This window comes from Vanessa cardui, chromosome 27 (genome assembly GCF_905220365.1).
Source record: "Vanessa cardui chromosome 27, ilVanCard2.1, whole genome shotgun sequence".
NCBI classification, from domain to species: Eukaryota; Metazoa; Arthropoda; class Insecta; order Lepidoptera; family Nymphalidae; genus Vanessa; species Vanessa cardui.
This window is the reverse complement of record NC_061149.1, coordinates 5914283-5942251: the sequence shown is the minus strand read 5'-3', so window position 1 is coordinate 5942251 and position 27969 is coordinate 5914283. Positions and strand designations below refer to the sequence as shown.

General features: G+C 34.9%; 1 protein-coding gene across 1 annotated transcript in view; it reads left to right on the top strand.

Moving 5' to 3' along the window:
• Positions 1 to 27969, top strand: part of LOC124541199 (diacylglycerol kinase 1) — a 161660-nt gene that overhangs the window by 71387 nt on the left and 62304 nt on the right. Inside the window, exons 2-3 of the mRNA XM_047119068.1 lie at positions 12764 to 12848; positions 16485 to 16552. Of these exons, the coding sequence (XP_046975024.1) occupies positions 12767 to 12848; positions 16485 to 16552 (150 nt within the window). The 5' untranslated portion in view covers positions 12764 to 12766. The remainder of the gene's footprint in view (positions 1 to 12763; positions 12849 to 16484; positions 16553 to 27969) is intronic.

The window sequence follows — 27969 nt, the reverse complement described above, 5'->3', positions numbered from 1 at the left end:
CATATTGTTATGAATATATTGTGAATACATATTTTAGAAATTTTGTACGTTTGTTCCGGCTAATATCTGGATCGGTTGGACCGATTTTAATGGGACCTTCATTGGCAGATGATGTTATAAGGAATAACATAGGCTAGAACTGTTTCAATTTCAAATACGCAAGATGACTTGGGCACTAGTATATATATATGACTATAGTACAAATCGTGAATGTATGGAATTGAGGCAAGAATGCGGCATTTTCCCTTTGAAATGCAATACGGATCTCGCTGAATATACCAGCCCGACACCAGCGATGCCTTCTCTTGGAGTTTTATTACTTTTCCAAGACTATACATTGAAATAAACCAATTTTAATTTAACTACCATGCCTTATAGGTTTACGTAAATACGTAAATTTCCCACTGCTGGGCTACGGCCTCCCTTTTGAGGAGAAGGTTCAGAACATATTTCGCCACGCTGTTCCAATGCGGGTTGGTGGAATACACATGTGGCGGAATTTCAATGAAATTAGACACATGCTGGTAACGTCTCATGTTACCCAAACACGTTACCAGCTTTTTATATCATTAATAAGCTTATAACCGAATTCATAGTAATTATATTTCGCGCAACAGGTACCGTAAACATCAGGGTCATATTTTGATGGAAGATCAGGAATACTTACGGTTTCAAGACCCAGAAATACATTGAAAAAATCCTTATAAAAGTTATTCCTTATGAACTCAATATATTTTGAAGTTTACTCAGATAATGTACAGTAACAGTAAGAAAACCTTCGTCAGCTTTCAAATTAATTCCTTTATCAAGTCTTAAACTCTTAGTACCTTTTAAACATCGAATCATTGCGACGCAATATGTAATTCTCGATCGGTAAAGCAGATTATCGCTCACACTGAGCACACGAAAATAGATCTTAAGGTAACGATCCTTTTCCTGACCCCTGACTGTTCTTATAAACGTCTAAAACCCTCTTAAAAATTATATCCACTTAGTAATAGGACGCAGGTGGTGAAGCAAAAGTTTTTTTTATTAATTAATGTTAAGGAGAAAACTAAATTTGCCTTTGGGACTGAGTTAACCTAACTTCACCTGGGGACTATTTAATTACAAAGGTTGCCGATTTGTCCTCGCAAAAATAATCCTGGACTTTATCAAATCTACTTATTTGTACTGGATACTATATAATTAAAATGTATTTATTCAGCTTATTTCGTCTAAACAGTAAAGGCTGGATGGAGCCTTCTTTTAAGTGCAGCAGGGCACCTGTGCCAGAAGACACCGCTCTCTCAAATCAATATCTTACACAAGGATATACTAGCGTGTATGTGTGTGTGTGCGAGTGTGTGTGACTGAATGTGTGTATGTGTGTGTCTCTTAAAAGTTATAATATGCGTTTGTGCAAGTAAGTTTGTGAAGGTCCCGCTCACTCATAATATACTGTACAGACAAATATACACAGTATTAGGCATGAGAGATAGCCGAATTTTGTGACATCAGTTGTGTAACGGATTTTTGGATTGAATACGGGTGTTAACACCTTGAGCTTGAGCATGGATGTGGATGGATATAGAGGTAGAGGACGACCAAGGAAATTATGGATGTATTGTGTGAAAGACGATATGGTTACAAAGAATGTTACTTGTGAGATGACTTCTGACACAGAGGTATGGAAGAAGAAGACATGCTGCGCCGATCCCAAATAAAGTTGGGATAAGGGGAAGAGGATGAGGATGACGATCGGTGTTAACATCGCCCTTTCTTTGTTCATCTTAATATTGTACAATATGTGAGAAAGAGATGAAACAGATGTGATATCGAAATCGGTATATCGGGATATCGAAATATAAAATTTCATCTCTTTCTAACAGATGGGTTACTTTTACAGTTAAAGAGAGATAGGGCGAATATTTCATTAGTTTAATGTTATCGTAAACTTTGAATGTTTTGACGTACCAAAACGGAATGGTATTTTAGATGCTGTGAAAACTTGTCACCATCACAGTAAGAAATGGCTAATATTTCTTACAGCACCTATTTTAAAATATAGGAGGGTTTGCTTATATTATAAAAATAAACTAACCACTAAGCCTTGCTTCCTTGCAGTCTAATGACGGCAAAACAATTTTCTCAACCTTGCTTCTTTGTAGTTCTGTTCCAAAAGCCATTCGATTATATCAGAATAATCAAAATCAGATCGAAAGTGATACCCAAAGCGCAAGACGTAAATCCTCTGCATCAAAATCGTTCCAACTCATTATGTATCTTTAATATTTTCTTAAACACCTAATTACACGACGCTTTATCGTACAAGCAATAAATTTGCATACATATTGCATTGGAAGATGAGTAATAAATGATTCATGCATAAAATTGAAGATATATTTTTCATAAATATGCTATTTTTAAATGCAAAACAGCTTACGATATTCATGGAATACTTGATTTCTGGATGTTTAGAGTATTTATGGAAATCCATCTTTAATGAATACGACTTTAATGGTCAGATTTTTTGCGCTCATCTTCCTTGGAATACTTTCTTTACTCAAATATTTAACTGGTAAATAATGCCTGAGCCGAGACGCTCCAGTGGTTAGAACGCGTGCATCTTAACCGATGATTGCGGTTTAAAACCCATGTAAGCACCACTATATGTGCTTAATTTGTGTTTAGAACTCATCTCGTGCTCAGCGGTGAAGGAAAACATCGTGATCAAACCTGCATGTGTCTAATTTCAACGAAATTCTGCCACATGTGCATTCCACCAACAAGCATTGGAACTGCATGGTAGAATATGTTCCAAATGAACATATTCTACCATGAGTAGAATAGAGGATGCCTTAGCTCAGCAGTGGGAAATTTACAGGCTCTTGTAGTTGTTTGTTGTTGTAACAATCCTTAGAGTTAGAAACGCCGTGATGAAAGAACTGGATGAAAAGTCTAAGTTTATTGGACAGCCTAGAATTAAATGTCCCAACTCCATTGCGAATAGGTAAAAGTGAGTAAGAACTAAATATGGAAGACTTGTTGACTATAATCACCACATGGTGCCTTAATAGCCCATATGATGGAATTCAATGCAGCAATTTTCCAAGAGGAAATAGTGGCATGTAGACAGCCAGCCTTAAAAATCTGCCAAATCCATTATGTTCTACCATTATGATAATTTGTGACGTTTTATAAATTTTTTTCGGATAAGAGATAATTATATTTATCTAAATAATCATTATTTACATTGAGGTCTTTATTATATATGTTGGCGTGAAAACGCGAATTTAAGAAAAACACGTGTTCAGAAATGATTATTTTCATAATTTCAAACACTTTGATTGTTAAATTAATAATTTTTAGTGAATTGTAAAATGTTAAATTAGTCTGAAATATTTTAGTGTTTGTAAACAGGTGTTATGTTGGGTGATTAGTCGACCCACCTATTTTTGTTATAAAAGGCCGAGCGTCCGTCGTTATCGACAGGCTTGGTCGAACTGTCGGAGCGATCTGACCGCCTCATATTGGAATAAATCACAAAAGATTATTTCCTGAGTTTAATTTCATAACACCGAGGATGGCTAAAGATTGACAACCTGACACTCGTGAAGTCAGCTATGCGACGTCATGTTTTATAAAAACGCGCTCGGACATGCTTCTTCGTTATTTGACAATTAAAGATAATAATAGTTACCATACAAATTATGTGTGGAATTATGAGCAAAGCCATTCTGTTAGTATTCCGAACCTGTGAAGAATATTATAAAAAACTGATGATACTTAATTCTAACAAGATCCAAATTTCACTTGTGGGAGTTCTAGTTAACAATCGTCATATCACAGTTATTGGATTAGACGAAACGTTCCAAAAATGAATTCCAATTTATATTTGTAAGATGAGATTATATAAAATGCGGTGAACCAAACGTAAGCGTGATTCAGACCCAAGATTTTGTTTATATAACTTTTAATGGTTTAACACATTTTTTATTGACATAAGGAATGGTGGAAATAATGCTAGCAGTATTTCCCCGTTAAATCGCAATTCCCGATCCTCTGGGCAAAAAACGAACCAGCCCTCCTGTCACCAGTGGAGGCAATGATGCGAGGTGTTATACTTTTGATGAAGATTTTGGCACTACTACTCCAAGGGCCACACACATAGATTAGTTTATTAATTGTTTATTATTATTGATTCTAAGCTTACGGTTATATAAGAGCATTTCGATGACAATAAATTGAAGATATATAGAAGGTTTTTTGAAAATCTTGACAAGTATTGATTGGAACGAATTCGCGTTGGCGTAATCTATGTGTAGGTAGCAGATATTAGATTTTGTCCCAGACAGCAATAAGGTATGTTTAAAAATATCTCTAAATGCTTTCTATTGAAGATGTCAGGTCTCTTTTAAGGTATGAGACTCAGACTCAGACTCTTAGAATATGTCTTGTCCCAGCTAATTAGCATACAGTAACTATTATCATTCATTTCGGAAATATAGCGCAAATTAAGGTATATGATTCACTTGACTATGTGGTTGGTTCAAATGCTGAATTGATCGTGGATGAAACTACCAGGTTGAGCTGATAAAAGTTATTGGTACTTTGGGATAATGTACCTTTCTATGAACAACAATAACAGCCTGTAAATTACCTATTGGGCTAAGGCCCCCCTTTGAGGAGAAGGTTTGGAACTTATTCCACCACGCTGTTCCAATGCGGGTTGGTGGAATACACATGTGGCAGAATTTCTATGAAATTAGATACATCTAGGTGTCACGATTTTTTCCTTCACCGCCGAGCGCGAGATGAATTATAAACACGTTCTAACCACTGTGCCATATCGGTTATTCCTTTGCCTTTCTATCAGAGAAAATCTAAGATTTGTTCCCAAGATTACTCGTTACATGTATATATAAATAAACAAATTACCTATTATTTTATAATATTAGTACAGATGATACTAAATTTTAGGCAGGAGCACGATTTTTTTGCTCCAGGCTCTCATCCGCCTACCCTGATATTTGTCTAGTAAACGTCCTCGCAAGCACTACATTCCCATTAAAATCAATAAATTTTTATAAATAAAAAATAACCGCCTTCAAAAATTAACTAAAAAGATAAAAATAATTAGTTACATCCATATCCAATTTACGATTTTTTAATCACCTCTCAAAGTCGGTGCCAAAATTGCTAATATAGGTACATAATACATACATACAAACCTAAATCTATTTATTGTGTAGATTACACCATTAGACAAACCTTACTATCGATACAAATTAAATGATTTCAATATAGGAATTTATTTACTTTCTTGGCACCGACTTCAAAAGGTGATTAAAAAATCGTAAATTGGATATGGATGTAACTAATTATTTTTATCTTTTTAGTTAATTTTTGAAGGCGGTTATTTTTTATTTATAAAAATTTATTTACTGCTTTTCAGTGTTGTTTTGTTATTTATAATTACAATTGGTAGTGTTTGTCATTCACTTTATTATACTCAGTACATTTCAGCTTTCGACTCTAAACATAACTCAACGCCGTTTCAATACGATGTGGACTGCAACTCAAATTAAGCGTTACCTAAGTTACAATAGCCTAATGTTAACTGCTCATCGCCAATTAGACAATACCATTTTCCCGATGCAATACCGTTAATCATTGAGGAGTTCTCCTGGTAGTCCGCCATCAGCTAGACTTCATCATAGGCATGTTTACTAACATCAATTGCTTGAAGACTATCTTAAAGAAATAGAACTAAACCCGTAAAATAGTTACTTACTAATAGGTTCTGATTACCAGTTGTGGTCTTCATCATCAGTTCTACTTCATCAAATGTCACTTTTCGTAAGCATATAACCAAGGCACTTTGAATAAAACCGAAATCACTATAGGTGTGCCTATAAAATTTGAGGAGTTCCCTCGATTTCTCCAGGATCCCATCATCAGATCCTGATCTCCTGACAATGGGACCACCTGTAAAACATGCCCTTTCAAACAAAAAAAGAATTGTCAAAATCGGCCCAGCCATCTTCGAGTAATTCGGTAACATACATAAAAAATAAAAAAAAAAAAAAAAAAAAAGGCCCCGACGAATTGAGAACCTCCTCCTTTTTTTGAAGTCGGTTAAAAACTTTATTCAAGTAGGTTTTTACAAGGACTTTTTAATTGTCACTGTATAATTAAGTGAAGCTACCAACGGTTCGGAAAGTAGATTCTACAGAAAAGGACCGGCAAGAAACTCAGTAGTTACTCTTTTTCAATATTTAAAAATTACAAAGTCAAGTTAGTTAAATACAATTATTTAAATTGAACAACAATAACACAAACACAGTTTTGACCTGAATACCAAAAGTTTACGAGTCCATTGTAAAGATTATTTTACTAATGGTATCTTTTATCTAGAAACAAGATGATAGGTACCAAAATTCCAAAAGATACCAAAAGTTCCTTGCGTATTGTGAAATTTTCCCGCACCACCGCCAAAAATCCACAACAGCCAGATTTTTAAGTCATTTTCTGCCTCACAAGAACACTCTTGGGAACTAGCTTTTGCCGGTGGTTTTTATGAAAAGATGAGACTTGGTTCCCAAGACAAGAGCGTACTTATACCTTAACCTTTACCATGGAAGGCCCCTCATGCTGCAGTCATGGGCGGTGGTAATCACTTTCCATCAGGTAAGCTTCCTCGTTTGGCACCTATAACATTAAAAAAACTTTGTAAAGTTTAAGTTTAAAATGAAGGTTATGTATAAGTTTTGATTAATTTTAGGCCCAGATCGTCTATCAAAAGTGATTACACGTCGAAAGAAATACTATTACGCACACTAGAAAATTTGCGTGACGTTTGTTGTGTGAAAACGCAGATGACGCACACAAAGGTGATAATGTTGACTCATTTGTTTTTTGTTTTTTTGTAATGAAACACTATCTATACATATAATAAAGTTGAAGTGTGTGTTTGTTATATTAAATTAACCGTTTTTTTGTGATTTGATGATGAAAATGATTTTTTGTTCCGGGTAATCTTTGAAACGGTTGAACCGATTTGGCATGATTTTCACTGGCAGATAGTTGATATAATAAGGAGTAATTTAGGCTGAACAATAACATTTATTTAAACACAAACGTGCACACGTCACGGGATTATCCAGTCTACATAAATAATGTATATATATAGTAAATTATAAAATGTTTGTTATTTGTTTATTTTTATTGCAAATTCTATTTTTAGAATATAAAAATAATCATAAAATATTTCATAATAGCTGTGAGATCACAAAATATTGTACCATACGAGCATTTGAATATATTTCGTTCGTTGTGCGACTGCCAATATTGGGAAAGCATATTTCCATGTGAAATTGAATGCAAGCGAATTCAACAAGTGTGCACGGGGGAATAAAAATTGCAGACTGATTTACATATTCGAGCCGAGATTGCCCAGTGGTTAGAACATTATGCATAACCGATGATTGCGGGTTCAAACCCAACACCACCGAATATTCATGCGCTTAATTTGTGTTTACAATTCATCTCGTGCTCAGCGGTGAAGGAAAACATCGTGAGGAAACCTACATGTGTCTAATTTCATAGAAATTCTGCCACATGTGTATGTGTGTTCACCAACCCTCCTCAAAGAAAAAGGAAGACTTATTAGCCCAGCAGTGGGAAATTTACTTGACTGTTATTGTTTTTATTGTTACATATTAATTGTCTGTCTATATTAAAACAGTATTTTTTTAATTTTCTTTTCGCATACGGTACATCGAACACTTTTGGGGAACTCGCATATAAAATATATGTACCAGGAATTATAAACAATTATAATACCATCGAATAAATTTAAGAAGTATTAATATTGATTATTAAAATAATAACTTTTAGAAAAAAAAAAAACGTCTGCCTGGCTACGATTTCACAGGACAGTAATTATTGCATTGTAAATCTATTTATTTCAAAAGGAGTAAATATGTGAGTTCTTTTAAGCGACTTAAAAATAAGGAGGCTCTCAGTTCGATTGTATGTATGTATGTATGTTTGTCCGTGATTATCTCGCGTTTGGCTAAAGCTATTTGGATGCGGTTTTCAGAAAAGTATTTGTTACATTCCGGAGAAGGTTTTAGTACTTTAACCGACTCGAAAAAGAAGGAGGTTCTTAGTTTGACCCGTAATTATTGTCGTTTCTGCTCATTGGAGGCTGCTTTCCGAAACGGTGGTAGTGTTTAAATATCGACGCTTCAATGCAAAGTTTAGTGGAATAAAATTGATTTCATTTGATTTGAATTCAACGAAGACGATTTCAATATGCTGTGGATCTGAAGTGAGGTTATCAAACGAACCAATGGTGGCTTGCCTGAATAGAATACTGGAGCGACTTTGGGCTAAATATGTTGACTGCAGGTCAACACGTTCTATTCGGGGAGCACACTTTTTCTCGCTGGAAAAACGCATTACGCGCTTCCCCCACGTGCTGGAAAGTGGGGGGGGGGGGGTGTGGTACTCCCCTGAACGCCGAGTGCGCCCAAGCACACCGGGTTTACCCAATAAAAAACCAGCGGTACCCTCTCCGTCTTTCGGCGGACGCCACGGGATCGCTTACACATGCTACCGTTACGTTTCGGGGAGCACACTAGTCTTCGCTCTCTTCACACAATCTTGTCTTAGACGCTATGTTGAGCAGAGGGCTGCGATTATTAACTTTGCCGTTTCGTAAATTCAAATCGTTTATGAAAAATACATTGGTAAAAAAGGCATATTATTCGATACAAGATTTTATAGATGATAAAAAAGCGTGGAGTTAATACCTGTTGACTTCCAAGCAGGATATATCAATTCAAATAATTGTATTTAACTAACTTGAATTTGTATTTTTTAAATGTTGAAAAAGAGTAACTACTGAGCTTCTTACCGGTTCTTCTCGGTAGAATATACTTTTCGAACCAGTGGTAGCTTCACTTAATTGTAAAATGACGATTCAAAAGCCTACTTGAATAAATTTTATTTTGATTTTGATTTTTTTACTTGACTAATGATTGATGATAATAATGCTTGTGTTAGTGGTACTGTTTGAGTTAAGATCTGTTACATAAATGAGATATCAGAGTCGCCGAGGTCGTACTCTCTCCATTCGAGCGCGGAGCAAAGCGAAAAACACTTATATATTATTTATTAAAGATTATAAATATATGAATAAATAAATATGATACAACAACACATACATTACTCTGATCCTAATGTAAGTAGCTGAAGCACTTGTGTAACGGAAAATAAGAAGTAACGACGGTACCACAAACATCCATACCCAAGACGACATAGACCACTAATGGTAATCTACATCGACTCGGCCGGGAATCGAACCTGGGACCTCGGAGTGGCTTATGAAACCCGGGTTACACACCTCTCGACCACTGAGGTCGTCAAATATTATAATAAAATAAAAAATTAAGTTACTGGGGATCAGATCTTCCAAGAAAATGATAAGCTTGATGTCTAGCGAGGATCTGCTGGTGTTTAGTAAAAGTATAAAATATAAAACGCCAAAATCCTTAAAAAGTACCATGTAAAAGTGGCAATGTGAGCTCGTCGATGTTTTAAATTAATTTAATCTTTAAATACTGACGTGGGTGTGTCACAGACGGTGACAAAACATATATGAGCTTTATTTCAGCGCCTTTAAAGTAACCCCCGCGCCTTTCTCTGTAGCTTCGGGATCCAACGCAATGATTGATCAGTCGAGCCAGATTACAGCATATATGTATTATCTATGAGTTGAGCGAAGTCACAATATTGTTGAAAACCCTCGACGTCAACCCAAAACATTCAACGACTCAGAATCTTTATGACTTGAACTATTTGACACGACGATGATTAACACAATTGTTAAATCAAAAGCTATTACAGATTTGCACAAAGTATAAAAATCAAAATAAAGTTGAACTAAAACCCACCTATCGTGAAGAAATGAAAGCTTCCTTAAATATTAGCTTTTTGATTAGTACCTAATAAATGTTAATTTCATACGAAAATGTTGTTGTTTTTTAATTTTCCTTAGTAAATGAATAATAAACGGATCACATTGCAATTAAATCATGTCAATTTTAGTGAATATTAAGAACCCATTTCGGTTTTTTAAATAACCGTCTGATAGACGTCACGTCATCATTTATGATCTGACTAAACCAGCTCAGTACTTAAAGGTTAAAAAAGTTTAAGGCTTAACAAAACATACCGTCAGTATAAACATACGATATCCCAGGTATATCCATTACGCTCGCACCAGGCCAAGGCTTGGTGTAAACCAATCTTCCACTTAAACATAGCATTGATAGCGCATTTCTAAGACATATATTCGATATTTATTAAGATTTATATTAAAGAAAATGGTGGATGGATGGAAAATGGTTATTTTATATTAAAGAAAATGGTGATCAGGTCAATACTTATGAAAACAAAAAAAAAATTGTGACCGAAAAATATAATCTCATCAAATAGTCCAAACACTTTTCCCTTGAATTTGTGACTCCTCAAAAACTGTAACTTAGTGAAAGAGTATTTTCGTTGACGGCCCTAATTTGATATGAAAGTACTTAATTTTTATTTTAAGTTTTATTTAAAGATTTTAACTATATATCAATTACTTGAAAACTACTAAACGTATCCAGTAGTTAGAACGCGTCCATCTTAACCGATGATTTCAGATTCAAACTTAATTTGTGTTTATAATTCATCTCGTGCTCGGCGTTGAAGGAAAATATCGTGAAAAACCTGCATGTGTCTAATTTCATACAAATTCTGCCACATGTGTATTTCATCAACCCGCATTGGAACAGCGTGGTGGAATATATTTCAAACCTTCTCAAAGGAGAGGAGGTCTTAACTCAGCAGGGGGAAATTTACAGGCTGTTGTTGTTGTAAACATATCAATATTGAAACAAAAATATGTTTGTCAACTACTACTTACACACACATTATCAGGGGTACAGAAAAAGACCTCCCCCCAATCACGCGGGTGATGACTACTTAAAATAGTAAATAAGTAAATCATGCCAAAGTACACCAGCTGTTGACTATTAGTATATTATAAAACGCGATGTGTTGTGAGCGCTATACAAACACACGTTTTGTCAACGTCAGAACATGATATCCAGGGCGCCATCCATCAAGATCGACGTTCCGACGGCTGATATAACCTGACCTGGGAACACGAGTGCATTGTCTGCCAGTACACATTAACGCCATTTATAAAGTAAAATCTATATTAGTATTATAAATGTGAAAGAGATAAAAGGGCTATAAACTTTTATATATCATTTATTATATCATTTACTGCTTCTATAACACAACCTGTAACACTTCTATAAGAACCACAGCCATTAATAGAGATTAGAGAGGAGGGTACAAACAATTTTTTTTTAGACGTCTTGACTATTACATTGCACAGAATAACAATTTTATAACAGAAAGTAACTCTGTCTCTATGTCGCTCTGAACCGAATTTTAATGAATTGGCATGAAGCAAAATTGTACAATTGTTGTAACAAATTCCATAGAAACTCTGCCACATGTGCATTCCACCAACCCGCATTGGAACAGCGTGGTTGAATATGTTCCAAACCTTCTCCTCAAAGGGAGAGGAGGCCTTTAGCCCAGCAGTGGGAATTTACAGGCTGTTGTTGTTGTTGTTGTTGTTATGAAGCAAAGTTGAACTCCAAGAAAGGACATACTTTTTTTCCTGCCTTTAGTAGACTATTAGAAGATTATAATGGCTTGATAGATTTCAGTGTAATTATACAAGTACTAGTCACTTGGTGTTGGTAGGGCTCATTTGGTGGTAGGGCTTTGTGCAAGCCCATCTGGGTACGTATCAAAGTCGGTGGCGGATTTACCAATAGGCTAAGTAGGCTGGATTTAGAGGGGCGGCAAATTTAGCCCAATATTGTTATTATCTTACAGAAATTAGAAAAAAAAAACTTATATGTATACACACTCGTCACTACATAGCGGGTTGGAAAAATAATCTAGTAACTGACTGAAATATCACCTTGTTTATAATCATACTAATAACGGGAAGAAAGCGAAGTAATGAGGACGATAGAACACAAATAATAAATGTTGCAAAGAAAAGTAAGGCAAAAATGTAATAGCCTACTAGCTGCAAATTTGTAAGTCCGCTACTGATCAGAGTTGTTGTGGCCCGGTTTAAGGGAAGAATGATCGAATGTAATTACAGGCTGATTTCATTCTTACTAATATTATAAAGTTTATTTCTCACCTTTTTAACAACTACAAAATGGTTTACAAACTTTACAGTCATATAGCTTATACATCTGAATAACACATAGGTTGTACAACATTAGTATATTGCTTGAATAATACCATGTCCATTATGATGCCACTTATTTATTTACATCTACACATGACAGCAAATGTCGAGCACATTATGGCACAACTTTAATAAATCAGATAAAGTAAAGTAGCCGTGCTAACAGGACTTGAAAAATAGGACCTCCTCAAAAAAAATATATTTTTTGAGTAAATTTTTTTTAAGCGACACATCACAGCACATACTGGGCGCATTTCAGCACACTTTTTTATAGAAATTCAAAAATTGCGATGTCATCATAATAGACATAATAATACCTGACAATTATTTAAACAAGAGCGAAGCCACGTGCAAAATATAATTCTATATTTACTTTAGTTTGGTATAGCGGTTCTCAATGGTCGATTTATAGTATAAAAAATTACATGAGAGTTTCGTTTCCAGGTCATGCCGAACACAGCCGGCAGCGGTTTCCAGTGGGACAAGCTATCACCAGCTGAGTTCCAACAGCTGCAAGAACTAACATCGTGTAAGTACAAATGTTTTAATTTATATGTAGGTTTACCTTTATCATGGTATGGGCATGCTATGCGGAGGAATAAGGGATACAATTTGAGGAAGGTCTTGAGAATGAATGTGGATGGATTGTGTGAACGATGATATGGGTGGAAAGAATGTTACTTGTGAGATGACATCAGATAGAGAAGTGTGGAAGAGAATATGCTGCGCCGATCTCAAGTAAATTGAGATAAGGGCAGGAGGATAATCATGATGATATATTTCTCATTTTTTTTTTTACAATTACAATTTAATTACAATTTAAGACAACATCATGATGATATACCTGTAAATAGCCATGTCTTAAGGACAATAAATGCTTGGGTACAAACATCATTCTGAAGGTCTCGGCTCCCCCCAAAAAAAGAATTTGAATTTAACTTCGGTTCCGCACTGGCTTAGTTCATGTTCCCTGGATAAAACGGGCCTCTATCCGCGTTTATGTTGTCTTAGTACCCAAGGTAGTTGCGCATTGATTGTCTAGTTGTATCTGATGGTACCATATTTAAAGGGTACCACAAGTATGTGACACAATGACACACGCTGGTTGCATTCTGTTTATTAAACACGACCTTAAAATAAATTCTACATTAAAGTAACGTAACCAGATAAGCAACTTTTTAACAAATTATGACACGAATTCCAAAAATAATTTTAAAAAACTTGATTTTATATCAACGTCCATCAAAGTTCGTAATTCCGTCATTCGAAGATTAATCTCAGTCAATTTATGCCTGAAATTGGATCAGATTTGATTTTATTAAAAAAAATTACACCTTCATAAATTTCTCCGAAGGCTTTTGTGCTCGACGAAGTTAAAACTTTCGCAATAAAAAGCAGATGAACGCTTAAAAGTGATTCTGACGCGACATTTCAGAAAATATACTACATATATAAGTATAGTACGACAAAACTTAGATGTAGCATCGGCAAATTCAATAAAACCGATTACTGACGATTTACACAACCAATAGAAATATCGCGCCATTCGACGCTATTCGACGCTATAGATTTTCGCGTTCTAGGTCAAATTGACGAATATATTAGGTCATATGATATTAGAAGTTATTACGTTTAAGTAAAGATCATATTCACATACGAAATAAATATTGGTGTCTGCCACCTATAAAAAAATAAATAAATAAAATAAAAATATCAACAAAGAAGTTGATTGGCTGCAGCGCCATCTAGCAACGATGGATTGGATGCTATAAAAACCTTCATGAAATAGTACATGTACTTCATCTCCCACAGAGGTAATCTTCCAGATAGACTCAGGCGACTTATGCACGTCCTGAACGACGAAGACGATAGCTTCACTATCGCAAACGAGCCATTCCTAGGGGAAACCACACACACACACACCTCGCACTCACAGCGTTTCCGCCGGCGGGAACGAGGACCCAAACTAGTGACGTCACGAAGGGGGCCGTGTCGTCAGTAAATTCATTAATTCCTTAGAATCATAACTCCACCGACTTCGTTCTGAGCCGAGGTGCGATCTCACAGGAGACACCCCCAGGACGAGCCCAGCGCTCAACTTCAGGGCTGAGGACATTAGTACTCGCCAGAACGTCCGGTGACGCTGTAAAGACCAGTAGGGCCAACAGCAATACTTCACACATTAAAAAAGTACATGTAGGTACTAATTGTAATTAGTAGGTATATATATTAATCAAAGACAGATACCGCCATTAATATGTATTAATATAGATTAAACCCGTTCGAAGTCAGGGCGAGTCGCCGGTCGATTATAAACGGCTTTCTCTGGGGAACTGATGGAGAAATTACTTAGTTAATATATTAGATATCCTTGGGGAGCTATTGTCATACGTTTAATTTATGGGGAGGTTAGTTCAATGTGCTTAGTAAATTGTTTTTATCATTAATAATAATGTACCGGTAATTTCACCGTAAAGGGTTCTTTGCGTATAAGGCGTCATTATGTCATCAGTGTTGCCAGTTTTTGGAAAACTCCCTGATATTAAAAAACAACAACAACAACAACAACAACCTGTAAATTCCCACTCATGGGCTAAAGGCCTCCTCTCCCTTTGAGGAGAAGGTTTGGAACATCTTCCACCACGCTGTTTCAATGCTGGTTGGTCGAATACACATGTGGCAGAATTTCTATGCAATTTGTCACATGCAGGTTTCCTCACGATGTTTTCCTTCACCGCTGAGCACGAGATGAATTATAAAGACAAATTAAGCACACGAATCAGCGGTGCTTGCCTGGGTTTGAGCCTGCAATCATCGGTTAAGATGCACGCGTTCTAACCACTGGGCCATCTCGACTCTTTTTTACATACATTTCTGAATTTAATAAAAAACAATTTTTATTATATTCAGAAATGTATTTATTGGAAACTAGTAATCGCCCGCGGTTTCGCTTTGAGGTTTTATACTGATAATGTTATTGATTGATATATATATTTTACTAGGTCGATGTGGTTGCGTACATTGTGGTATCTTATTGGTGGTGGGTGTCTGATCTCTTCATGACTCATCACATAGACTGTTGTCTGTGGTAGACACGACAGTCACAACCTGTATATTTCCAACTAAGGCTTCCTCGCCCTTTGAATAGAAGATTTTTGGAGCATATTTCATCAGCTACTCCAATATGGGTGGGTCCAATACATGTGGCAGAATTTCATTGAATTAATAAAAACACAAATTAAGCACATGGAAATTCAAAGGCGCTTGGGTTTGAACTCGCAATCATCGGTTAAGATTCACGCGTTCTAACCACTGACCTATCTCGGGTTAAATATTCAACCGCAAAGCAGTATTACTTAGTTAGATATTCTGTTCCGGGTTGAAGGGTAAATGAGACGATTTTAATACAAGGGACATAACATCTCAGTTCCCAAGGTTGATAGGGCTTTGGTTATGCAAGATATGGTTAAAGTTTCATGAGGGTCAATGTATATGGTTTCCTTCCACCGACCTCCGTGGTCGAGTGGTGTGTACACCGGTTTTCATGGGTACGCTAATCCGAGGTCCTGGTTCGATTCCCGGTCGAGTCGGTGTAGATTATCATTTACTTTTCTATGTTGTCTTGGGTCTGGGTGTTGGTACCGTCGGTCTCCTGATTTTCCAAAACACAAGTGCTTTAGCTACTTACATTGGGATCAGAGTGATGTATGTGATGTTGTCTCATATTTATTTATGTATTATTTATTTTCACCGATGCCTTAAAACACATTTCGCTATTAGGTTTAGTTTAGTTTTTTTTGGTAAATAAATTACATAACATTACATTAACAGCCTGTAAATTTCCCACTGCTGGGCTAAGGTCTACGTTCCTTTTGAGTTCCAAGAGTGTATCTTCATCATGATCATCACCACATTAAAGTTCCACTTTGTAAGGTGTTATGATATCTGTAAATTTGTTATAAATTATTATCCACATAAATTACATAAAAGAGTTATTTACGAATCAGATGATAAATTTAATTCAAAAGTTGTTTGGAACTCTTTCCATTAAAATATTCAATAAAAGTTTAAGTTCAAATCTACGATAGAAATCTAATTGATTTGATCTTTTCCTGTTCTCAATTATACTCGATCTTTGTCATTTAGAAAAGTTTATTTTTTGCAGATTCGAACAGAAAACTTCAAGATGTGCTCAAGGAATTATCCGAAGTTAAAAAGCAGAATCCGGACGGGGTGAGTTCTGTTATCTGATCTTTTAAGTTATATTTAGATCTGTGCAAATAAAAAATCAGAGAGGACTCAGTATAAGGCGAGTTTATTTCTTGAAGATATTTCGCCAAGCACTCTCCAGGAAGGAAATAAGTATGTATAAACGTAAGTGAGTTTTTACAGAACTATCTTATGTAAAATGTTGAAGACAGTACGCTATTTTGATACGTATGTACGTTAAATGTTATAATTTTAATAGTCAAACTCGCGTATCACTTATTGATATTTCACGAACGTGTTCTCCAACAAGTATTCGTTATATATTTAATTAACATAAGAATTAATAACATTAAATGCTTAAATATATACAAATATAAACTAGTAACAATAAGACTAGTTACTGTATAAATCTTGACCGCGTGGAATGGTGGCAAGAATGCTAGCAGCATTATCCTGTTGAATCGCAATTCTGATCCTCTGGGCAAAAAATCAGTGAAGGCAATGAGGCGAGGTGTTATACTTATGATGAAAAAGTATAACACATCAAGTATAGAGTTCGTTCTCACAGAATTGCTTTAGAGTTAATTATGTTTATTATGTCACCAAAAATATAAATGTGAAATAACTACTCCTTGGCTTAGACCTCCCATTCATTTTGAGGAAAATATTTTTGAGCTACTTTACCTGGTACAAACTACAACGAATTATTGTATCTGTGAAAGATCTAAAGAGCAATCCTTTGTGATTACGTGCTCCATCGTAAATGGCGACTAAGCCTTTGAGAACCTTCAAGAAAAGAGCGTACTCTTTAAATAAGGCCGGGAATGCACATGTAAGCCCCCAGCGTTGCAAATTTCCATGGGGTTTGGTAGTAAGAGCCTCGTGTGTGAGCTTGTTTACATAAAACGCCACCTATAACATAAAAAAGAGGTAACCGAGTATCATTGTGGCTTCGATCGTCGTCCTAAGTCAATTTCAAATCTAAAAGAGTAAAACGAAAATTATTGGGTTCTTTTACATTTGTGGGGGTCCATTGATTGGAAAATCTTTTAGGTCCATTACATTAGTTCAGGGATTGTGTACAACACAATTATCTTTACAATTAAGCTCAGTAAATCGAGCGCCATCTTAACCGAAGGTTTTAAATCCGAGTAACGACCGGGTTTTCCCCGTAGTTAATTAGTTTTTCCCGTTTATCGTCTGCAGTGGTGGAAATATTATCTTCCAGATATCCTGTAATTAGTAATGAAGCCCAATCATTTCTCTTCCGGTTGTTGGGCGTCTAATAGATGATTTTGATTTTATTTATTAGTAAGTAGAATTAGCAGCATTTTCTAAAAGAGCTTGGTTTAGTTCTACAGTATCCTTTTGAGACAGTTTTGGAACTTATTCGAAACGCATGTTAAAAATCAAAACAAAATGGTAAGTTGACTTATATGAAAATTTTGATAAATCATTTATATATAATGAAATGGAAAAGAGTATGTTTTTCAATTGTTTGCCCTGCACCGTTGTATAGAGGAAGTATGAAAACAATTTCATAGATGCGTTGTAATACTTTCCGAAATATTTAATTTTTTAATTATAAGAATACTAGCTAGGGACTACTAGCCCGCTCCGCCTTCGCACTGTATAATTCTGATACTAAAATACTGGCGAATTTGATTATTTACGACATCACATTAGAAACATCTAAAGTTATCAGTATGTCTCCCTCTTGAATTACTTCGTCTATTAAAAAAACCGCAACAACAAAATCCGTTGCATAATTTTAAAGCATACATAGGGACAGACAGCGGTGAGCGAATTAATACTATGTAATGATGATAATGTAATTGGTAATGATATTCTAATAAACAGATATGTTATATCCATACTTAACAACAGAAAAAATGTGCGGCGCCGGGGACCGTTTATTTTAGTTTATTTTTACATTTTGTTAAAAGTAAAAAAGATAGCTTGACAAAAACAATAAGTAAAAGGAATAAATAGATGTTTTAATTACGCAAAACGTATTACTACGTAATTATGATGTGTTATAACGTATTACTACGTAAAATTACTAAAGGCAAACGTCCCAATTAGGACGTTTTCTAGTCTTCACTTTTTGCTCGTTAATAACATATCTGTTTACTACATCATTGGTAATTGGTATATTCCTATTAATATGAGAATTCTCATTCGAAACATGCAGTTTTATTAAAATTATGCTTCACTGATCAAAAGACAAACTATAAATACAAACTATTCACAGATCACGTGTTTTAATCACTATGCCATTTTAGACTCTTCTTCTTGGTATATTAGATAAATAAAATTTGAACTCAGGAGTGGATTACACATTACGTTTATTGAACCGAAAATACCTACCATTTCTACGAATAGCCAAATCTCAAAGGGAAACAAAAAAATATATTCATTTCAAACCAGAAAACAAAGGCATACAAAATATGTCAAAGAGAAATTATTGATATTCCAAGTTGAACAAGGAAACCCACTGATTTTAACCCCTATATCAAATTAAATGGAGACCAGCCTTATTGTTCCACATCACCAACGCAGACGTAGTTTGTAGAAGTTCTATTAACCTTCAATTTCGAACTTATTGTAATGAGTTTAAATTATGGGAGACCAAATTTAGACAAGTTCGCAAACTTTGAAGGCTTTGTTATTTTAGCCCGAAGTCTGTGAATTTGTATATGTATGTAATTGATTGATTTTGGTGTCTAGTACATTGTACTAGATTGCTGATCCTGGTCCTGTTTTCAAATCTTGGGTTAAGATATTCAAAGAGGTTTGCCTTTTTCGCCTAAAGAAATTATTTTGCCAGAAACAGTTGTCTGTAACGATTTCCTGAATTGTGATCTTTATTTAATTTTTGATTAATCAATATACATCGGATACACTATAAAACCTACAAAGATGAAATTTTGCAGGTTCCTTATAGAGTGTAGACACGCCAAAGTGATGAAACGGTTGATTGGAATTAAGAATTTGTAAATTTCCTGCGGCTAAAGGCACAGATTCTAGAATTTACAATAAGTTCGGCTCATGACTTTGTCTAGTCATTTAGAACCTATATAACATTGCTTTTGTGTTATAATTCTATCATTTTGGAGCGTCTAAGATTTAAGCTTGATTATTATTTATAGTAAAACATGCTTGATTTTCTGGATAGAATCATTATATCTAAACGGTGGTAGCTTTGCTTATCTGCTTGTAAAAGTCTGCTTCAATAGAGCATATTGTGATTTTGTTGCATTATTAGTGGGAACGGTGAGTATTCCTGTACTGACACATTGGACACACATTTATTTGGTGAAAAATGTCCTATTCAATTGGCTGATGGTTGCCATTGGTCACTGTAGCTATAATTTGATGGACAGTTCATATATGTTCGCGATTTTTTTTGCCAACACATTTCATACTTTGAAATGTGTTGGCAACAAAAATCGCGAACATTACGATATCGATTCATACCCAATCCAACATCATACAATCACACAAAAAATAGAACCATGTTTGTACCAATGCGAATGTATGTTTATTTGTTACGCTTTCACCTCTTAACCACAAAGCAATGAACACTAAATCTTACAAAAGGGTAAAGGGCACGTAATACCTGCCCAAAAACCCTACTTTCAACCAGACGAGAGCCTATTCGAAAATTATTATGGTACTGAGTAACATAATGACTTAAGTCCTTATCGTTCATAACACACTTCCTACTTGAATGGAGTACATTTTAAATTAGTTTTTGATATAACAGAGAAAACTCGAACCGAAACTAATTCCGATTTGATTTCATAACTAAAATGAGAAAAGTTTCTCATGGAGCTACGCAATTTTCAGGGTTGCCATAGTTATTTAATGTTTTATTTGTTTATTGAAAACGTAAGTGATATTCGATTTTCTTTTTGTTATTTATAAAGATATCAAGTATGATAGGCTTGGCGAATATATATTTTTTTATTTGGTATAGGTTGGCAGGCGAGCATATGGGCCACCTGAAAGTACGTGGTCACCATTACCCATAGACAATGACGCTGTAAGAAATATTAACTATTCTTTAAATCGTCAATGCGCCACTAACCTTGGGAACTAAGATATTATGTCCCTTGTGCCTGTGTTTAGACTAGCTAACTCATCCTTCAAATCGGAACACAACAAAACTGACAACTGTTATTTGGCCTGGCCACAGACGGGCTTGCGCAATGCCCTACCACCAAGTATACTTTAAGAAATACCATACTTTAAGAAGATTATTCCAGTAAGCGTTACTTAAATGTTGGTGGGTACAAATAGTGGGTTCTAGTAACTTCTTATGTAGTTTCCATATCAATGCGCTTGCATCACGAATTCACAATCATATTTTACCAGCGCCAAAAGAAGTATTACTTCAGGAACTCGTATTTTAAGTCACTTCCAAGGGTGACGTCAGAATTTGCCAATTAGTTTTACACTAGCTGTGCCCGCGACTTCATGCTCGTAAAATAAAGCTATTGTTGTAGCCTAAGTTACTCCTTATTACATCAGCTTTCTGCCAATGAAAGTCCCGTCAAAATCGATCCAGCCGTTCCAGAGATTGTTGGAACAAACAGATAGACAAACAGACGTTCACAACGTTCTGAAATCGATTATACTTTTTTTATAAAATCAGATAAAATAACAAAATTTTTTGTTATTAAATATATAATAATAATAATATTAATATAACTAGTAAACAAGTGTTTATCCAAATATAAATAAAAATTAAGATAAAATACTGACATTTGTAAAATATTAACTGATTCTAAACGCTATTGGGACGTAGTTCAATAGCGAAATATTAAGTATTCCCAACACGATGGCTAAGGCTATCTCGGAACGATTATGCAAAATATATATAGCGCGTCTCTTATTCATGGCTTTCGAGGTAGAATAAGCCATTGATCGAAGTATAGTACAACACAACTTAGATGTATCATCGACGAAATTCGTAAAACCGATCACATTCGAATTAAGTACGCTATCCAAAATTATCAATATTTATTTCTTATGTAAAAATGATCTTAACAAGAGTCGAGATTGCCCAATGGTTAGAACGCGTGCATCTTAACCGATGATTGCGGGTTCAAACCCAGGCAAGCACCGCTGATTCATGTGCTTAATTTGTCTTTATAATTCATCTCGTGCTCAGTGGTGAAGGAACTCGTGAGGAAACTAGCATGTGACAAATTTCATAAAATTCTGCCACATTTGTATTCCACCAACCCGCATTGGAACATCGTGGTGGAATATTTTCCAAACCTTCTCCTCAAAGGGAGAGGAGGCCTTTAGCCTTTTAGTGATGGAATATGTTCCAAGCCCTCTGCTTGGAACATATTCCATCACGCTGTTCCAATGCGGGTTGGTGGAATGTACATGTGTCAGAATTTCAATGAAATTAGACACATGCAGGTTTCCTCACGATGTTTTCCTTCAAAGCCGAGCACGAGATGAATTATAAACACACGGTGCTTGACTGGGTTTGAATCCGAAACCATCGGTTAAGATGCACGGGTTCTAACCACTGGGCCATCTCGGCTTATGTCTTATTTTGTCATAATATAACAACACTATACTGAAGCCTAGCGGGTCACTAGTATATTAATAAAAATGTTATATTATTCAATTAAATTAATAATCTGCTCAATCCTCTGACTTTTGAGGAGAAGGTTTGAAAATTACTTCACAATTAAGCACATTAATTAAGTAGTATTTACCCCGTAATGAACTGGAATGAACCGGTTTGAACTCGAAATCATCGGTTAAGATTTTCTTCTCGTAACACAAAACAGATCTTGGATCATAACGCCTTTTCTATTGTAATTCTTATGATAATTGTTAAATATTTATGTTTACTGTTAATAATATATAATGTTATTGTACATAATAGGCCTCCTCCAACAATTTCCAAGTTTTCCTTACCTGTGCTATCATAAAAAATAAATATAGATGTAATTAAATATTCATTTTTAAATTAAATTCATATTCTGTAACCGAAAACAAACTGTTGACGTGACTCTATATATGAGTAACCTAAAAACACATCCGTAAAACAAAACCTTTCACAAGCTTTAAGGGTTATCCTTTGTCAACGGACGAAAAAAAGGTCGAGATTCATAATTTAATTGAAATTTATTCATGATTTTTACTTTCCAGTTCGTCATGTATAATTTGGTACTTTTTAGAACGAAGTTCTTTTACGTGATTCATATACAACTACACCCTGTAAATTTCCCACTGCTGGGCTAAGGCCTCCTCTCCCATTAAGGAGAGGGTTTGGAACAAATTCCAACACGCTGTTCCAATATGAGCTGGTGCAATGTACATGTGGCAGAATATCGATGAAATTAGATACATGCAGGTTTCCTTACGATTTTTTCCTTCACCGCTGAATACGAGATGAAATACATATACATAGTGGTGCCTGCCTGGATTTGAACCCGAAATCATCGGTTAAGATGCACGCGTTCTAACCACTGGGCCATCTCAGCTCTGTAGCTCATATGTCGGCTGTGAATGTTTATTTTAGTCCTGTATGTGAAGACTACTTTTAACTACTTTCGTGCTGTGATTGGTAGAACCTGCTTTGAAAAACGATGGTAACTTTACATTTAATTGAATAATGTAACATGACGATTTTAAAGTGCTTTTGTGAGCCTTATGAACAGAGACATATGACATATTGTACCTTGTTATTTATTGTTAAAGTTATTTTTTGTTACTCATTGTATAACTATAATTTATTAGAATAAATATTTAATAATATGTCGATTGACTATTTTTAGAATATGTTGTAAGGTAATATTCTAATTTTTCACGATTAATACTGGCCGATCGTCTGATACTGGCCGGTAAAAAAGAGAATGTCAAGAAATCGAATGCGGCGGCAATGTTTGGTGATATTTATTTAATGAATTTGGAAATAATGAGAATGAGAGGCTAAAGTTAGATATAAAATAAGGGATGTATTGTAAAACATGAATTAGTGGATAAAATGAATGTGAAAATAGTGCTAATAAATGAATCTGGAAGAATATCGTTGTTTAAACTCGTGACCATCCTAGGAGTATATCTTTTTAACATAGATAAATAAATAATAATAAATAATAAATTTAATATTGGACAACATCACATACATTATTCACATACATATAAATAGCTAAAGCACTTGTGTTCTGGAAAATCAGAAGTAACGACATCATCACAAACACACCCAAGACAACATAGAAAACTAATGAATTTCTACATCGACTCGGCCGGGAATCGAACCCGGGACCTCGGAGTGGAACCACGAAAACCGGTGTACACACTGTTCGACCACGGAGGTCGTCATATTATGTATAATAGATGATGTATAATGATGATGTTCAAATTCGAACCCACTATCTCTGTTGATCTGTGTGATCTCTCCACTGGGCCATCTCGGCTTTACCCCATAATCAGGCCACGCGTATATTATCTCCGTTTTTCTATTGCTCGCATCCTTATTGATTTTCGTACAATTTTTCACACTCCATTACTCCATACCCCATACCCCTAAATTGGTTCACTGCGTGTGTTACGTTTGTAAATAACTTTATTTATATCAAAATTGAGTCCAATTTGAGCTGAGCCCAGTGGTTAGAACGCGTGCATCTTAACCGATGATTGCGGGTTCAAACTCAGGCAAGCGCCACTGAATATTCATGTGCTTAATGTGTGTTTATAATTCATCTCGAGCTCGACTGTGAACGAAAATATCGTGAGGAAACCTGCATGTGTCTAATTTCATAGAAATTCTGCCACATGTGTATTCTACCAACCCGCATTGGAACTAAGTGGTGGAATATGTTCTAAACCCTCTCCTTAATGAGAGTGGAGGCATAAGCCCAGCGGTGGGATATTTGTTGTTGTTGTTTTTTAACGGTATCCATAAGGGGTTACACAGACCCCTGTCACCAATTGATTTATAATATTAGTGTAATTATCCTTTCATAGTATAAAAAAGTCGCTTACCGCTATCTGTCCCTATGTATGCGAAGCCAAGGGTCGTAAGTATAAAAGTAATAAAGCGACATGGAATAACTCCACAGTTTATAGTACGATTTACGAAAAGCGGGAGATTTATCCAATAAAGAAAAGAACTACAGTTAATTCCAGCAAAATATCACTAAGTATCGTTCGTAAATGTTGACTTCGGAGATCGGATTCGCGATCAAACAAACCTCGGGTCGGCTTTCATTTGTTTGGAATCCCTTGCGGTGTTATTTGGCTTTTCGCTATCGAGATACGAGTCTCGCTTTACTGAATTGTTCCTCAGCGATTAGATTCTCAGCGTTTCTTTTCGTGTTGCCAGATGAAAAATATAGAGGCTAGTTAAAAATATAAATTGGGTTAAAGTTTATTCGAAGAAATGATAAAACCGGTGTTATTGTATGTTGGGTGTCTGGGTAGGTACCACCCACTCACAAGTTATTCTACCGCCAAATAACAGTACTCAGTATTGTTGTGTTCCGGTTTGAAGGGTGAGTGAGCCAGTGTAACTACAGGCACAAGGGACATAACATCTTAGTTCCTAAGGTTGGTGGCACATTGACGATGTAAGGAATAGTTAATATTTCTTACAGCGTCATTGTCTATGGGTGATGGTGATCACTTACCATCAGGTGGCCCATATGCTCGTCCGTAAAAAAGGAAAGGTTTTATTTATAATATTAATATAAATTGTATGTTTTTTTATTGAGTATGTCTGCATGTTATCATTACTAAAATTAAAAAATATATTAATTAAAAGTATGTGGCATGTGGAGTTTCATAGAAATTCAGCCACATGTGTATTCCACCAAACCGTATTGGAACAGCGTTGAGGAAAATGTTCCGAACCTTCTCAAAGGAAGCAGAAGTCTTAGCCCAGCTCTAGAAAATTTACAGGCTGTTGTTGAAACAAATGTTATATACAAAATCACGTCAACTATTAATTTCATAATTCGAATTATGCTAAACGGATTATGATGGGATTAGCGTTGAATTGTTAATAATGCATTTGATAACAAATAATACCCGCTTCACTTCCCCAAGGCCATCGATAATCGGATTTTCATTAATTCATACCACAAACAATCCCTTGAATATTCTGAACGAGGATTAAAACTATTGTAATTTTCAACCGACTTCAAAAAGGAGGAGGTTATCATTTCGTCTGTAATTTTTTTATGTTTGTTACCTCATAACTTTTCACTGGGTGGACCGATTTAGGTAAGTTTCTTTTCGTTTTATATACTATGGGGTTTTCTTGGCTGACACCGACTCCAAAAATAGCAATAATTATATCTACATTATATAATCATAAATCATAAATCGACTTTTAAGTAATCTAATATTTTTATTTCAGGAGGTCTCTAAAAAATATGTTGAATACGCAATTATTTATATTACTTTTTAATGCATATTTATTTGTTGTAAAATAGTGTTTTGTTTGAAGTCGGTTTTTCTTTTCAACCGACTTCCAAACGGAGGAGGTTATCAATTCGTCTGTATTTTTTTTTTTTTTTTTTTTTTTTTTTTTTTTTTTTTTTTATGTTTGTTACCTCATAACTTTTCACTGGGTGGACCGATTTTGATAATTTTTTTTTTGTTTGAAAGGTAGTGCTTCCCGTGGGGTCCCATTTTTTTTTAATTTTTTTCCGATAATGGTATCCATATGAAAACGACATAAGTCTTAAATTTGCATTATGTATATGCGCGACAAATCGGTGAATAACTGAAAATCACGTTAACCAATTTTGATAATTCATTTTTTATTATAAAATATATACTTCAAGGGTAATTGGGTGAAAGTTTGGTAAGGTTCTGAGCACAGGATCCATGACAAAGTGACGGAACGGAAGGGAACAGAACAATTCTGAGGAGCACGTTAGCGATACTCGGTCGAATCTTTTATTTATAGGTTATTTGGATATTTGAGTCACCTTCCGTAATGTGGTTATGTTTATGTAATTATCATAGTCGAATATTATAATCAACTAGCTACCCACCCCGGCTTCGCACGGGTGCAATACTGATACTAAATATACTACAGAATTTGTTTATTTACGACATCACATCGCAAACTTCTAAAATTATCAGTGTTTCTTTACTATATTGTTCATGTATTATATACACAAACCTTCCCCTTGAATCACACTATCTTTTAAAAAAAACCGCATCAAAATCCGTTGCGTAGATTTAAAGATATAGGGACAGAGAAAGCGACTTTGTTTTATATTATGTAGTGATGGAACTCCTATACGGCTCGCAGTTAGGGTGCGATATGGGGCAGAATTTCTTACAATCTTTAATCAAATTTTGTGTATGTGATGTGATGTCATATGATGTACGAAATATAGTTGGTCTTTTTCAAAGTTTTTTTGCTGAGTTCGATTACAGCTCTTTCGAGGGATCCTTGTAGTTCACGCCGCGTGACGTATTAAATCCGCATTTTCGAAAGTCTATTTTTGCTTTATTCGCAAGTTTCCTTTGAAATTGTCCTCGAAGTAGTTTCTGACTCATATAAACGGAACGCTTAATCTATCCATATTAAAAAAAATTAGTTAGTCAACATCAGCTTCACTTAAAATCAAAAAATAAATAAAATTTTAACAAAAAGAAAAACCGACTTCAAACAAAACACTATTTTAAAACAAATGAATATGCACGAAAAAGTAATAAAAATAATTGCGTATTCAACATATTTTTTAGAGTCTTCCTAAGTTAAATGAAATGAAAAATATTAGACTACTTAAAAGTCGATTAACGATTATATCATGTAGTTATAATTATTGTTATATTTGGAGTCGGTGTCAGCCAATAAAACCCTACAGTATATCTATCAAAAAACAATACGAGAATACTTTAACAAATATGTTTTTTACAAATTACCTTTTACACAATAATATACTGGATCAATCAAGGGGCTCGTATCGCTTCTTTCTTTTGATTGTTGGGGCAAGGGCACTGTGGCTGACACCGGCTCCAAATATAACAATAATTATAACTACATGATATAATCGTTAATCGACTTTTAAGTAGTCTAATATTTTTCATTTCATTTAACTTAGGAAGACTCTAAAAAATATGTTGAATACGCAATTATTTTTATTACTTTTTCGTGCATATTCATTTGTTTTAAAATAGTGTTTTGTTTGAAGTCGGTTTTTCTTTTTGTTAAAATTTTATTGTCTCATGAGAGCTCAATCATATTTAAAATAAGAATTACTGTTACATGCCAGTATTAAATGCTATGCTTTATAAAATAATATTAATTACAGTTTTACAAATTATTGATTAATTAATTACAATAATAATTTTATATAATAAAGTAAATTCAACAGCCCCTGCTGTATTCTAATATTTAACAAAAATGTGATACAATCAATAATACAGAACCAAATTGACGA